This window comes from Tamandua tetradactyla, chromosome 7 (assembly GCF_023851605.1).
Source record: "Tamandua tetradactyla isolate mTamTet1 chromosome 7, mTamTet1.pri, whole genome shotgun sequence".
NCBI classification, from domain to species: Eukaryota; Metazoa; Chordata; class Mammalia; order Pilosa; family Myrmecophagidae; genus Tamandua; species Tamandua tetradactyla.
This window is the reverse complement of record NC_135333.1, coordinates 124,172,686-124,186,085: the sequence shown is the minus strand read 5'-3', so window position 1 is coordinate 124,186,085 and position 13,400 is coordinate 124,172,686. Positions and strand designations below refer to the sequence as shown.

Sequence of the window (13,400 nt, the reverse complement as noted above, 5' to 3'; positions counted from 1 at the left end):
AGATGGGAGCCTAATGCTGCTTCTTCCTCCCAGACCGGCACCACCCATCCCACCACCCACCTTTTTGGGAGGATCTCTGGTCTGACACCTCTGATGGTGAGGTGGGGTGGGGCTTAGAGATTGAAGAACCTTTCAAGAGAAGTTTTCTTCTCCCAAAGCTTTCCAGTTCTTTCCTCCAAATTTGGCTCCCTCCCACCCTCAGCCTCTTTGCCCACTAATAAAACTTGTGACTTCTGAACAGTTTGCTCAGTTTGGGTGGTGCCTATGTCCCCCCCCCATCTTCTCCCCTAGTTACACTTTGACCCCCTCCCCCATTCCCTTTCTCCTCTCTCAGGCTCCTTGGAGCCAGCTAAGGTAGATAATAAGAATGGAAAATAAGGGAAATTATCTGTGGGCTCCTTGACCTGCTGAGCTCTGTCAGAGAGGCTGGGATAGGAAAGGGGGAGCTTCAGGGATGGGCCCAGGTCGCAGGTGGCTGTTGGTCTGATTCATTAAGTGTGTCCCTGGAGGGAAGAAACGAGGATCCCTGCCTTGGCGGAAACTGGGATCCTTTGGAGATTTAGTCTGAAAAGAGGCTCAAGGCTGGAGGACTCATGTAAACTGAGATGAGCTGGGGAAGGCAGGGTTCCCTGCACCCAGGAGCTCCACTGCCCATACCCTCAAGCTCAGCACTGGGCTGCTCACACTGCTTCCCTGGCAGCCCCTTCCCTTCCATACACCCAGGGTGCCAGCTGCTTCCAGCTGTCTTTGCTAATCACTGTCTGACAGCTGGGTCCTGCAGCTGGTGACACTTGGATGGGGGAGGCCTCCCCACCCGGACTTATCCATCCCTATGACTCAACCTCTTCCTTCTTTCCTTTGTTATTTTCTCTGTGTCATCATCATTACCTTTTTTTTCTGTCTACGTCTGTCTCACACCATCTCACTGTCCCTGTTTCTATGGGCTCTGACTAATATTAATATGTAATATTTTGTATAATGCTTTAAATATTTCTCTACCCCCCTTCATATCGATTTCCTCATTGACTCTGCCCAATCTTTACCTTGGGGGAATAAGCAGCTCATACATTTGTAGTGTTTAGATCTGTGCTCTCTGAGCGCTTACAAATGGCTGCCTGTGATTATGTCTCTGGAGGTCTCTTCCGCCTTCCATGATCTCTTCCTTCTCTGCCTCTTCCCTGACTCCTCCACTGAGCTCCCAGTGTCTTGAGGCTGGGGTCTCCCCCTCCACCTCCCTTCCATCAGCAGGCAGCTCACGGCCCCAGGTAATCACACTGGCGGGAGAGGCCTGATTAACTTCTCCCGCCTGCAGATTAATCTTGCTCTCGAACACAAGCCCCAGGAGCCTCTGCCATGCCCTGCTCTGAGCTGGGTATGGGTCCAGGCAGTCAGCTCCTCCCAGGCAGGTGCCCTGCTCCAGCCTGGCTTGAACGGGTGGGGAGCAATGTCCAAAGTGGGGTGGCTCAGGCTCTGGCCAGCCTTTCCCCACCCCTGAGAGCTCCCCCCATCCTTGACTTCTCAGAATCAGGCTGAGAAGATCCTGTTTGGCAGAGAAGGGTGTGGGTGACCCGAGCCAACCGCCTCCGCTCTCTGCCTCATCTCCTGCTTCCAGGGCCCAAATTGTCGTCACTTTCCCAGTGAAGTATCTGGTCATTTTCAGAAGCAATTTCAGGAGCATATGCAGCGGCTGCTCCCTATCCTGCTTCTCCTTTCCCAGAGCTGAAGGCACTGTCAGCTCAAAGCCGGGGGTGGGGGTAGGGAGTGCCAGGGTCATGGGTCAGCCTCATGCCCTCTCCCCATCAGTTATGTTGGTTGATGCCAGTTCAAGAAAGCATAGAGCCTCCTCTTCTTCTCCTTTACCCTCCCTTATTCCTCCTCTTTCCTGTCTCTGCCTCTCTTTTCTTCAAGGTCTAAGAATATTTTTCCATCCCCTATCTTCCTGGGTTTAGTTACCTCATCTCTATTACAGGCCTTGAACTGGTCTCCACCACCTGTGGAAAAAGCCAGGGTTCTGTTGCCAGTCACCCCTCCAGCCCTCTCCCTCCTTGGCTGATCCAGCATCTCACAGCTCACACCAGCTCTAGCTCATTCCTCCTGGCTCAGCCCATTTCTCCTCTAGTCACTGAGGGGTTCGTCTAGTCCCTTGTCTCCTAGCTGTTCCTGGATGCAGGACTCTGCAGGTCAGATGCAGAAACCAACATCCTATCCTTCTTCACTAGTATCTCCACCCAAAGCCACAGAGGGCCCTGGCTCTTCTCTACCTCTCCCCCTTTAGCACCCCTCCAGGATGTTGAGAGGGCCCACATGTGTGCACCCATGTTGTGCACCTGAGATTGACATGTGCAGGTCAGCTCGTGTGCACAGGCACAAGCTGTGTCTGCCTCCACCTCTGCCTCTTTGGAAATGACTAATTAACCCATGTCATCTCAGTATAACTATACCCAACTTCCTCCTGGCCTTATCCTTGCCCTATCCCAGCAAAGAAAACAGGGAGCTGCAATGGAGATGGCCTGCTGGGGACCTTGGAATCCTAGTACCCTGCTCCTCTGGGCAGTAACAGTTAGCATCTGAGATAGGATTCAAATAAAATGTTGGTGTCCACACACACACACAAAAAAAGCTGTTGCTCATATCTGTCAACACCTATGCTATTTGCATATTCTTTGTGGCAATATGAAGCTGGGCCTGCTCCAGACCTCCAGTACCTTCCTACTTCACCACCTCTCTAACTTAGTTCAGCATTAGCTCTTTGAAGTCTTTGCTAATCCTAAAGATCAAGGGGTGATCAGTTCTCCCAGCCATCCCCTTCCTCCTCCCCATCCTTGGCTCCCACCATCCTCTGTGAGATACTGCATCATCAAAGGACATTATTCATGGTGGACCTTTGCTGAAGCCCTGCTTCCCTGGTGCCAGGGCTTTGGGGGCAGGCATGGGTGGGTTGGGGGTTGGGGATTGACACACAAATGGTACCCAGAAGGCTTTGGTGGTCAGCCCTGGGTTTAGCATGTTCCTTCTCCCGCACCCACCCTTGCCTTCAGCAGCCCTAGCTTGGGCCTCCTTCTCCCTGTGGGAGGGAGAGAGGAATGGAGAGGTCCAATTAGAAATAGCACCCGAGATTCTCAAAGGAACCACTCAGTTATGCCATTTGCATGTAAACAGCCACCTTACTTCTGTCCCTCTATCCACCATGTGCTCCCAACCCTGGGTCTGGCCCATGTTCTTTGCCCATATAGCCCTGTAATTAGCTGTGTAATGGGAAGCTTTTAATGAGGTTCCATTAGCTTCTCGAATAATAAAGAGGCCTGGAGACCCAGCTGCTGTCCTCACTCTGAGCTGAAGGCAGAGTTGGTACAGCCAGGGTGCTTCTCTCAATATGTCCCATTCCTGGTGTGTGTATGTGTGTGTGTGTGGCAGGGTTTGGGAATGTGAGGTGGGGAGACAAATGTTTCAGGACTCTGGCCGTGCTTCATGGATGTCCACGTTTTGGGAGATGATACAAGAAGCTTGGCTTTGTCTTTTTTTCTCGTTTTAAGTAAATATTGATCAACAACTATTACATGTCAAACATTATAGGGCTGGGGGTATAACAGCAATCAAAACAGGCAAAAATCCTTACCCTCATGATGCTTACACTTTAGTGGGGGGAAAGGTATAATAAATCAGTAGGACAATTAGCATTTTGGATGTGATAAGTGCTATGAAGCAAAAAGCAGAAGGGGATATGGACTATTGGTGTGGTTGTAATTTTAGATAGGGTGATTGGAGAAGGCCTTGGTGAGCAGGAGTCTTTGAAGTAAATATGTGACAGAGATAAATTTCTTCCCAATTCCAAAATGTAAGAGTGGAAGATCCCAAATCTCCCAAGTCTCCCTAGGGCAGAGTTAACTGTTCCCTCCACAGGTCAAAGTTCACTCTAGTGCAGTAAAAAGAATAGGAGACATGGAGTGAGAAAAATCTGAATTTGTTCTCTACTGATCAGTAGCTATAAGACCCAGAGCAAGTGATTTAGCCTTCTGAGCCTCAGTTTGCTCATTTGAAAAATAGGAGTATTTTGTACCTACACGGGGTCCAAAAAAATAGGGATGGGTAGGGATGAAAATCAAATAGATTGCTCTATGCCAAAGCACCTTGCAAGTGTTCAAACCCTGCACCCATTGTAAACAGTGGGAATGGCTAATTACTCTGATACAGTCTTTCCCTTTGCATCTCTCCTCATATCTTGCAGCAGCAGCATCTCCCTCCGGCCCTTTCTGGGCCAGATCCTGACTCTGGCTCTCCCCTGGAGCTACCTCAGGTGTGAGAGGAGCAGAACAAGCGCCCTCAACAGGGTGAGGCAGGAACAAGAGGCTTGAAGGGTCAGGGGAGAAGATGCCTGAGCTGCAGGGAAACAGATTAGAGCAGGAAAAATGTTAACTGTTGGGAGGGAAGGGAAGCAATGAAGAGACCAATGCTGGGGCGGGGCAGAGGAACAGCTCAGCAGCATCTTCTATTCCTCTCCCCTGAGATTACAGCAGGAGGAACAGAAGCTAGAACCCTGGAAGATCCTAACTAAGCCAGGCTGATTCAGGGTCAAGGAGGAAGTAGGGTGGGGAGGTGGAAGGGAGACACGTTAGCCCTGAAGAGTGGTGCTGGGAGCCACTGGAGGTTTCTGGATTCAATAGCAGGGTAGAACTGACCCTCCACTGGCATGCGGACCAACGTGACGGGGCAGCTCCAGCCTTCCAACTGGGGCAGTGTCCAGCTGGGAGGAGCACAGAGGGAAAATGAGGCCTGGAGGGGATGCCAGACACCTCCCAAGGCTCAGCAGTCTGAGGGTCGTCCTGCTGGTAGGAGGGGCAGAGAGGCTCCTGTCTGATGGCTGGTCACTGCAGAGCCTTCTCTGAAATTGTTCCGGCCTGGCAATTAAGACTGAAGGTTTAAAGGACAAGAAGCTGGTGGGTTAACAAGGAGGAGAAAGAGTCCCAGGGGTCCATACCTATTGAGTTAGACCCCACATGGAAATTTCATGACAAGCCATGCACCACAACATATCATGCTGGAAAATGGGCAGCTGCCTGGAGTTGCTGGACAACTCCAGCTGTCTGCTGGGTCTGTGCTTTTCTCCTGCGTGTGTGTATGTGGGTGTGTGTCTGGGTGTGCAGCTGCAGTCTACATCCTCCTTTCCCCACCAGCCTCCCTCTTCCCCTCTAGCCACCCTGGGATTGGCGACTCTTAGCCCCTCCCCTTGGCTCCCCCAGACCCTCCCAGAGCCTTTATCAGGGAGCTGGGACTGAGTTCCTCACATATTCCCAGATCCTCTCCACTCCTTTCCTCTCTTTACAGCAGCACCAGCCAGCAACCTGCTCCTGCCAAACCATCCAGCCCCAGGCTCAAAGCTGCCCCACAGGTAGGCACGGGGGAGTGGAAGAATGTTGGAGGGGGTGGGGTGGGGAAGCACCCTGGGGCAGTGACCAGAAGCAGGAAGGAATAAAGGAGATGGTAGATTTTGATGGTGGAGCAGAGTACTGGGAAGGTGAGCAGAAAGCGCCAGTGGGGACAGAGAGCTAGTTAATATTTGGAGCCTGTGGTGACAGACTGATTCTTCCACACCGAAAGTTTTTGCCTAAGTCTTGGGGTTACTTCATGCTGGCAGATAGCATCCAGGATCCCTCCACAAAGGGACCTATCTGTGTCCTATACATCTGTTCTCTTCCTCGGTAGCCTAGGGTCCCCAGCACTGTTGTACCGTTGCTCGCCCCCAGTGCACATCCTGGGGAGATGTCTGATGGGGAGCAGGGAAACTGAGCCTGCCCGAGGTAACCTCCACCTTCTCCGCAGACCAGGGGCTTGGATGGGACAGGTGGGGGCTGGGGAAACAGGGCCAAACCAAGCTTCTGGTCATGAAAGTCTGCTGCGTTTGCACCTGTACTGAGGGCGCTGCCTGTCTTCTCCTCCGCTGCCCTCTCCCCCTGGTCCCGGCCCTTTGCCCTTCCAGGCACCATGCAGAGGACCCTCCTGTTTGCAGCCATCTTGGCCCTCAGCCTGGCTCGGAGCTGCGGGACTGTCTGTGAGGAGTCACAGGAGCAGGTGGTGCCCGGCAGGGGCCAGAGCAAGGTAAGGCACCTCCTCCGGCCAGTCGTGCCCTGGCAGAGTACTGGGCAGCATCATGGGAGCCTGGGCCTCTGCTGGGCTGGACAGCTGTGCGAAGGGAGGCTGGGTGGGACGCAGGGGGGTTCGCAGTTATCTGCATTATGCATCAGAGAGTATTTTGCCTCCTTTGGGATTTCTCTCCGTGAGTGTCTCTTTATCTCCGTGCGTCTTGGCTGCTTTGTATGTAAAAGGTACCTAAAGGATTGACTGGTGATTTGCTGCGAGGGGTGAGCCAGGGTGGTCTGAGCATCTCTGCAGTCCAGCTCAAATTCTGTCCCTTGGATGATATGAAACTCTCAGACTCTCTCCTAAGTGGTCATTTGTATGCTATTTTACCTACCAGTTATGTATATTATTTTATTTTCAAAATGCAAATAGATTCCTTTATTTTCTCTGGTTGCCTGCCCCCAGAAACCGCCTAAGGTGCTCCTAAAATCTCAGTCCCTTCTCTCTCGTTCCCTTTCAGCCTCTGCTTAGTCAGGATGGGGGGAGGGGGTGGAGAAAAAGCAAGTTGGGCACTAATTTTCAAAGCTCTTCAAAGAAAAAGGGAAGGAATTGTCAGGGCAGGGGTACCCGGGAGAGCAGGGAGGAAGTCTTTTCAAGGTTTTTGAAATGACAGCAATTACATTGGTACAAATGCTTTTAGGATGATTACAGGTGAGACTTATTACAAATTCAGTGTGTGAAGTCTGTCTCCCCAGCTCGAATCTGTTTAGCATCTCATTTCAAGAGATGGGCAGAGTATTTGAACAATTTGAGAAAAGTGGCTGTCTGGGAAGCCCTGAGCAGGGCAAAGGGAGATAAATAAGCAAATTTTATGCAGCCGCAGAGGTGTCCCAGGGTCCAGCAGGCTGCCAGCCTTGCAGGTGGGGGCTGTTGCTCCAGATCCAAAATACCAGAGCCAGTGGACACAGATCCAGCCTGGGGTCACCAAAGTACCTGGTGTGAGACCTTGGGTGCTGAGATGTCTTCTCTTCCCCTCTTGGTCAATGAGGGGGAGGTCCTGCATTCGCCCCTCCTCCGTGGGTCTCTGAGGATGAGGGAAAGTGGAGTATGAGGTGGCTAGGATGTTCACTCTGTGTGTCTATACGACTGGGTTGTACGTGTGTGTGCCTCGGGTAAATGCACTTCTGAGTGTGCACAGCAGCCCAAAGACGCCTGGGCTCTGCAGTGAGAGACACTGTTGAGATTCAAGGTGAGAATTTCCAAATATGATCATTGTTATTGCCTCTCTGCAGCTGCAATTACCTGGGTGGGGATGTGTGCCCACCATCCTGCTGTGTCCCAGGTTGCTAAAAGAAGTCATGAGGACAATTAAGAGTCCCTGCTTAGCAGCATCTCCAGGATCTGGGGTTCAGTTGCAGGGTGGGGGAAGAAGAGGAGGGGCCATTCTGAGCATGCCCTTTCCTGAGATTCTAGGTCCAGGGCAAAAGGAGACAGAACCAAAGGAAGAGAATATGAGAGTCAGTGGGAAAAAACAGGGAGAGAAACATCTGTGGACATAGTGCAAAGTGGGAGACTTTTGGGGTTGCAGGTGTGCCCCAGTTGCCTACCCCCACCCGCACCCAAGGACTGAGTCTATCTCTTGTCTGGGACTCAGTCAAGAGAACACAGACCGGAGGACACCTGCTCTGTCTGGTGGGCCTTTCTTGGGAGTGGGAGAGAGAATTCAGGGTACACTTACCAAGTGGGGCAATCACATCCTTGGGCAAACAGGTTCCTGATGTGCCAGGAAGACAAGGAGCCAGGAAAGGGCTGTCTCGGATTGCCTGGTACCGTTCCACTTTTAGTGATGAAAGTCCTGCATCCCAAAAAGTCCCCCAGTCTTTGGCACCTTGGGACAGTTGATCAGCCGTACTGTGGGAGCCCCTGGGGCCCCACCCCTGCCAGATGTGATGGAGCCTAATCAAAGCCAAAGACACCCCACCGACCCTACCCTTGCCCTGCCATACATCAGAGACTGGGGAGCATGTCACCACCTGCCTGTGTGGTGGGTTTTCTGTGTGTCAGATCAGACTTCTTCCCTCCCTGCCCCAGACACTGACGTCCTGGCCTGGGCAGAGGAGATGGTAGAATTCCAGGGGTCTGTGTGTCCCCAGTTCACCAGTGCTTTGCTTTTCAAACCTTATTGTGCAAATGGATCTTGTTAAAATGTGGATTGTCTTTTAGTAGGTGTGACCGAGATTATGCATTTCTAACCAGCCTCGGTGTTGCTGATGGTCCACAGACCATACTGGGAGACTCACTTCTCTCTGACCTAAATCAGAGGAGATTCTAAAAGAAACAGGATGTCAGGTTCAGCTGTGATAGGCTCAAGAAGAGACCGTTTCTTGTGGGAAATGAGAATGAGTGGATTGGGGTGTGAGCTTCCTGCCTCAACACTCTTGGTTTCTCTCCCCCAGAAAAACTCTGATCTCTACCAGCTGCCCCCGTTGTTGCTCCGGAGACTCTACGACAGCCGCTCGGTCTCTCTGGATGGATTGCTCAAAATGCTGAGCAAGGCTAGCGTGGGTAAGAAGCAGCCCCGGGAAGAGGAGTATGAGGGGCAGGATCCTGAAGATGAAATAATCTGGGGAACCTCTCCAGGTGGGAGGGAAATGAGATGGCTTACTGAATTGTTGAGGGTTGTGGTTGGAATGCTCCTCTGGTGGTCACTTTCCAGATTCCACTCTCAATTTACGTATTTGTTCTTGGCTTCACAGATCCTAAGGAACTGTCATTTCCCCAGAAACGTGAGTAGCCTCTTCTCCCTCCCCATCTCTGCTGACCACTTGCTTAGAGCTCCATGGGCTCGGGGCCCAGGGGCCATTTTGGCTGGACTCATCTCAGCTGGCACAAACAACGTACCAGCTGCTCCCACTCAGCCAGCTTTTTCTGAGAATGAAAGGCCACTGGGAACTAGGAGGAAACAGGTGCAAGGGGCCTCGTGGACTCTCCCTCCACTGGCTAGTCACTGGGAACCAAGATTCTTGGCTGGCCAGGTTCCTGCTGGGGAGAGAATTCTTGAAATGGAGAGGAGGGAGAGATGGGTAGAAGGATAAGTTCAGGGAATATGTCTGCTGATTGGGGGGAGCCAAGCTGTGGCAAAGGACACCTGCCTGTCCAAGATAAAGAAACAGACCAGAAACCTTTGGTGTCCCGGAAAATCTTGGCACATATCTGGGGATGTGCATCCCCCCCAACCTTTATCACTGTTGACAATGTTGGCCTTCTTTCTGCAGGTGACATGCATGACTTCTTTGTGGGACTTATGGGCAAGAGGAACACCCAGCCAGGTAGGAGTGTCTGGGGGTCTGGTGGAAAGGTTTGGGACGCTGGTGAGGATATGGCTGAAGCCCAGTGCCTCATATCTGTCACCAGAGGGAAAGACAGGACTTTCCTTAGCAACAGTGAGGTTTCCTGGGTCCCTTCTGTCTAGATAACTTGAATCCTCATACCAGCCCTCCCTGAAAGCAGAACAGGGATGCACTTGGGAGACAGACAGCCCTGCAGCAGCTGGGATGGAGGGCAGGGAGGCGCTGCTTCCTCTCCATTCTCCCAAACTGAACATGTCTCTTCTCCCCGACTACTAATGCTGCCCCTCAGACAGTTCTTCACTGTTGGGCCAGGGTGAAGGTCACATTCAGAAAAATCCCTCCTAAGTGCACCACTTGCTTTACCCCAGACACTCTTATTGACGTGAACCAAGAGAATGGCCCCAGCTTTGGCAAAATGAAGAATCCCCCCAGTGAGGAATGAGGTAAGGGTTGTTGGTTGGGGAGAGGAGAGGCAACTGGGTGTGGGAGTTGGGATGGGGATGTGCCAGTTGTGCATTTCCTCTGATACTACAGGCAGTTGTCACTCATAAAGTTGCCTAAAACACCCTGCTAAGACCCAAGCATGTTGTTGGTCAAACACACAAATACTTAGAGCATGGGGACACACAGACCTTTTAATTTGTCTCTTTCTTCTGTATCATGGACCCCAGACTATTGAGCAGTAGTGAGTGGTGAGTGATGGGGAGAAAAAGGCTCCTCTGATACGCAACTTCAGTTGTTTGGACTCATTTCTCTTATGATTTGTGCCAAAGACGGGGAGAACAGCATCTGATAATTATAGGTACCACATCCAATTCACAGGCAAAGCATTTTTTGCTTCAAAGGCAGGCTGAGCCTTTCAGGTTATTCAGAACCTTGGGTTAGCTGGCCCAGTGTCTCTGTGTAGTGCTGCATAAGGGTGATTTAGGAAGAAATAGAATCAGCTCTAAAATCGAATGGAAGTAGCTAGAAGCCGTATCTAAGTCCCTCTGTGTGGCATAATTGATAAGAGCGTGGCCTGAGTCCAAATCCTGGATCTGCCCAGTTCCTCGCTGAGAGAACACGGCCAAGTTGGATAACTCCCCTGGGTCTTGGTTAAAATGAGAGGAAGCGACCTCTCAGTCGTTTGCAGGGCTGGGGTTCTGGAGACTGAGTCTAGGTAAAGTGCTCCGAACCGGCACTTGGCACACAGTGTTGGCTCTGGCACTGTTAGGATTTGGGAGGAGTGGGGGATGTCCTCGCGCTTCCCGGGCCTGCCTGCCTGGAGCCGTCTGGGCTGGACCCCAGGCCCGAGTGGGCCGACAGACCTCTCACTTGGTATGCGAATGTGACAGTCCCTCCGGGAAGTGTCTAGTCGAAACACAGAACCTTCCGCCTTGATTCCATCTTCCCACACACAGTAATAACAGTTCAACTGATGGCCTTTTTTTCTTTTTTTCCCACAAAAAGAATGTGTTGGGGGGAGGAGGGGGGCAAGAAAGGAGAGGGATTGGCCAGCCTCAGTTATCAAGGGAAGAGCCCTGCCCCACTTTCTTATTCCTCCTTCCCACACTCATTGGTCTCAACGTGCAAGGAGCTCCTTGCAAGGAGCTGGCTGTCCGTGATCCTGCCCTTGCTTGACTCTCCGGGACCACAGACTGGGTCTGGTCCCCCATTCAGGGCTGGGTGAGAGGGCACAAAGAGCCATAATAACCGTAACTCGCTGATTACATGGTACTTACCGTATCATTTTGCTCTCATTAGATAGTTATTTCAGTCCTGCTGACAGCCAGATAATTATATAGGCAGCTATATCTGGATGACATACTCTCCTCCAGCGTTATGCACTGGCCATAAAGATAATTACAGTGCAATTTTGCCATAGTATTTTATACAAATGGCAGAAACAAGTGCATTGTAGAAATCTACTTTTAATGCTTGCTGGTGAATCTAAGCTCTTTCAGAGGGACCAGGCCAATAATTGCAGGCTTCATAATCTCACCATCACCACCAATGGAGGATCTCAACCTGTTAGGTAACAGGCAGGATAGGACATAGGTCTCTGGAGATGGCATTTAAAGGAAATTTGATGAGATGGATCAGCACAGACTGTTGTGTTCTATGCAGCAGTCCAGGGGAGGCTGTCATCTTATTTCATTCATGAAAAGCTGTGGGGGAACAAAAACCCAAACAAGTAATCCCTGGGCCTGTCTTTCTTCAAGGAGGTTTCTGGGAAGAGTATGAGGGTAGGGAGAGCTGTAGTACCTGGGTCCTTTGGGTGGGGCTGTGTGTATACCTGGCTCATGGGCATATGGTATGAATTTTGTCAGCACATCTTTCTGTGTGACTCCCGCATCACACACAATGCACACAAGTGTTTTTAAGTAGCATGATAAATATGGATCTGTTGTTGGTAGAGTTGGGTCCTCTATTCCAAAGGCTGGAGGGAGAACTGAGGGGTAAGAATTCTGTTCTTTGGCTTTCTCCCTTACAGATGCCCCCTGCTCCCTCAGTGGGTGGTGGGCGGGAGTTTTACAGGACATAAGGTGTGATTTCCTTTTTTTGGTTTTAGCGTTCCACTTCTGGATGCCTGGGCTGCATTACGACGACAGCCTGCCAATCGCTCCCGATGCCCAGGTGCAGTGTCGCCTACTGCTCTTTCTCCTCGTTGTTGTAGCATCCTCGTGCTTTGACTTCTTTCTCATCCCTCTATCCTGCCCCCGTCCCCACGTAGAACTGCACTGTGAATATTCCCAGTCTCGACGAGCATCAACCACAGAGTCCCCTGGAATTTCTGTATTACCCTACATGGAAAATATAATGTCCCTCTCGACTCCTTAATAATAAAGGATTTTTACAAATGACCTAGAGTGATGTATTTATTTGGTTGATTGGTGGGTTTTTCTTTCTTTGATTCTTCTAGATGTATTATACACACATACATATCATATGCATATGATACATAATATTTAAATACCTTTATTTTCTACACATATCAATCTCCCCAACAGTGCCTTACACATTGCTTCACAGAATAAATAGCAGAAGGTTTCTTTAATGATTAAAAGAGTGAATGAATTTGATAGTTGGTTTCTAGTATGTAGACTTTCACAGACCAGCTTCAGACAAAAATTAATAAATAAATGAAGAGGAAAAATATATATCTGAATGGCTTGCCTGTATTTAGGACTGGCTTGGTAGATATCAATCTGGAATTTGGCCCTACTTAGGTAGAGGGTCTGTCCACAGATATTGAACACAAATCCTGTGCAAGGTCCTCAGGATGAGGTGGTGGTCCATACACGGAATTTACCGTGTAGCAGGGCTGCAGATAGACACACAGAACTTGTTTCAGCTAGGATGGGGGTGGATTGGAAGTTACTTCAGGAGCGAAGAAAGAGGGAAGAAGAGCTCTTCAGGGCAAAACAGGGCATTAAGTGGCTGCCTCAATTATTATAAAGGGAAAACTTATCTCAGACTCTTGGTAATGTACTTCTTACCAGCCCCTGGAGCGTTAGTCTAGAAGTCCCCAGTATGTGTAAGGCACTTAAATGTGTGTGTGTGTGTGTGTGTGTGTGTGGAATCTTTTATTAATCTGATGTCCTAGCTATCATAGCCCACTGATCCTAAGGAGGGGCTCTGTACCTTAGTGGAGCAGACTGGGAAATTCTCAGGTTCCCTAACTTAGTCTGGTACAGGGCCTTGGTCCTGACCCTAAATCACCCCAATAGGAAGTCTCCACACAGCTCTCCTAAGACAGTGAAAGTGCAGGGCTGCCGAGCCAGAGGCTACTTCCTATAGTTCTTTCACCCTAGGGAAAGTCTCTTCCCAGAGCCTGACAGGGGTAACTTTGGACCGACAGCTAGTAGGGGGTGGGGGAAAGAAGGAGAGGCTCATCTCAGCATCTCTGGTGTAAAGTTTATTGCTAGAGGTTAAAGAATGCCCACACCCTAGATCTCTGAGCCTTTCTCCTCAGCTAGTCATCTTGCTGACTTT

The 13,400-nt window shown here is 50.5% G+C and overlaps 1 protein-coding gene across 4 annotated transcripts; it reads left to right on the top strand.

The window, feature by feature from the left end:
- Positions 1 to 4: 4 nt before the first annotated feature.
- Positions 5 to 12,268, top strand: TAC3 (tachykinin precursor 3). 4 transcript variants are annotated; one of them, XM_077111110.1, is made up of 8 exons: positions 5 to 96; positions 5,323 to 5,386; positions 5,975 to 6,093; positions 8,532 to 8,640; positions 8,832 to 8,861; positions 9,351 to 9,404; positions 9,794 to 9,868; positions 11,977 to 12,268. In XM_077111110.1, the coding sequence occupies exons 1-7, from the start codon at positions 94 to 96 to the stop codon at positions 9,865 to 9,867; spliced, it is 453 nt and encodes a 150-aa protein (XP_076967225.1). In that variant the 5' UTR covers positions 5 to 93; the 3' UTR covers position 9,868; positions 11,977 to 12,268. The 4 variants fall into 4 exon arrangements, with proteins under 4 accessions (XP_076967225.1, XP_076967226.1, XP_076967224.1 ...); XM_077111111.1 differs by having other exon boundaries at positions 31 to 96; positions 5,326 to 5,386; XM_077111109.1 differs by lacking the exon at positions 5 to 96 and adding an exon at positions 3,311 to 4,328.
- Positions 12,269 to 13,400: the final 1,132 nt, after the last annotated feature.

What these genes read in the sequence shown, in the direction of transcription:
- TAC3 (XM_077111109.1), top strand. Translation starts at nt 4,170, where the DNA reads ATGGCTAATTACTCTGATACAGTCTTTCCCTTTGCATCTCTCCTCATA. An exon ending in GAACAAGCGCCCTCAACAGG is followed by an intron (nt 4,329 to 5,322) that starts GTGAGGCAGGAA and finishes CTCTCTTTACAG; the next exon opens with CAGCACCAGCCAGCAACCTG. An exon ending in CCGGCAGGGGCCAGAGCAAG is followed by an intron (nt 6,094 to 8,531) that starts GTAAGGCACCTC and finishes TCTCTCCCCCAG; the next exon opens with AAAAACTCTGATCTCTACCA.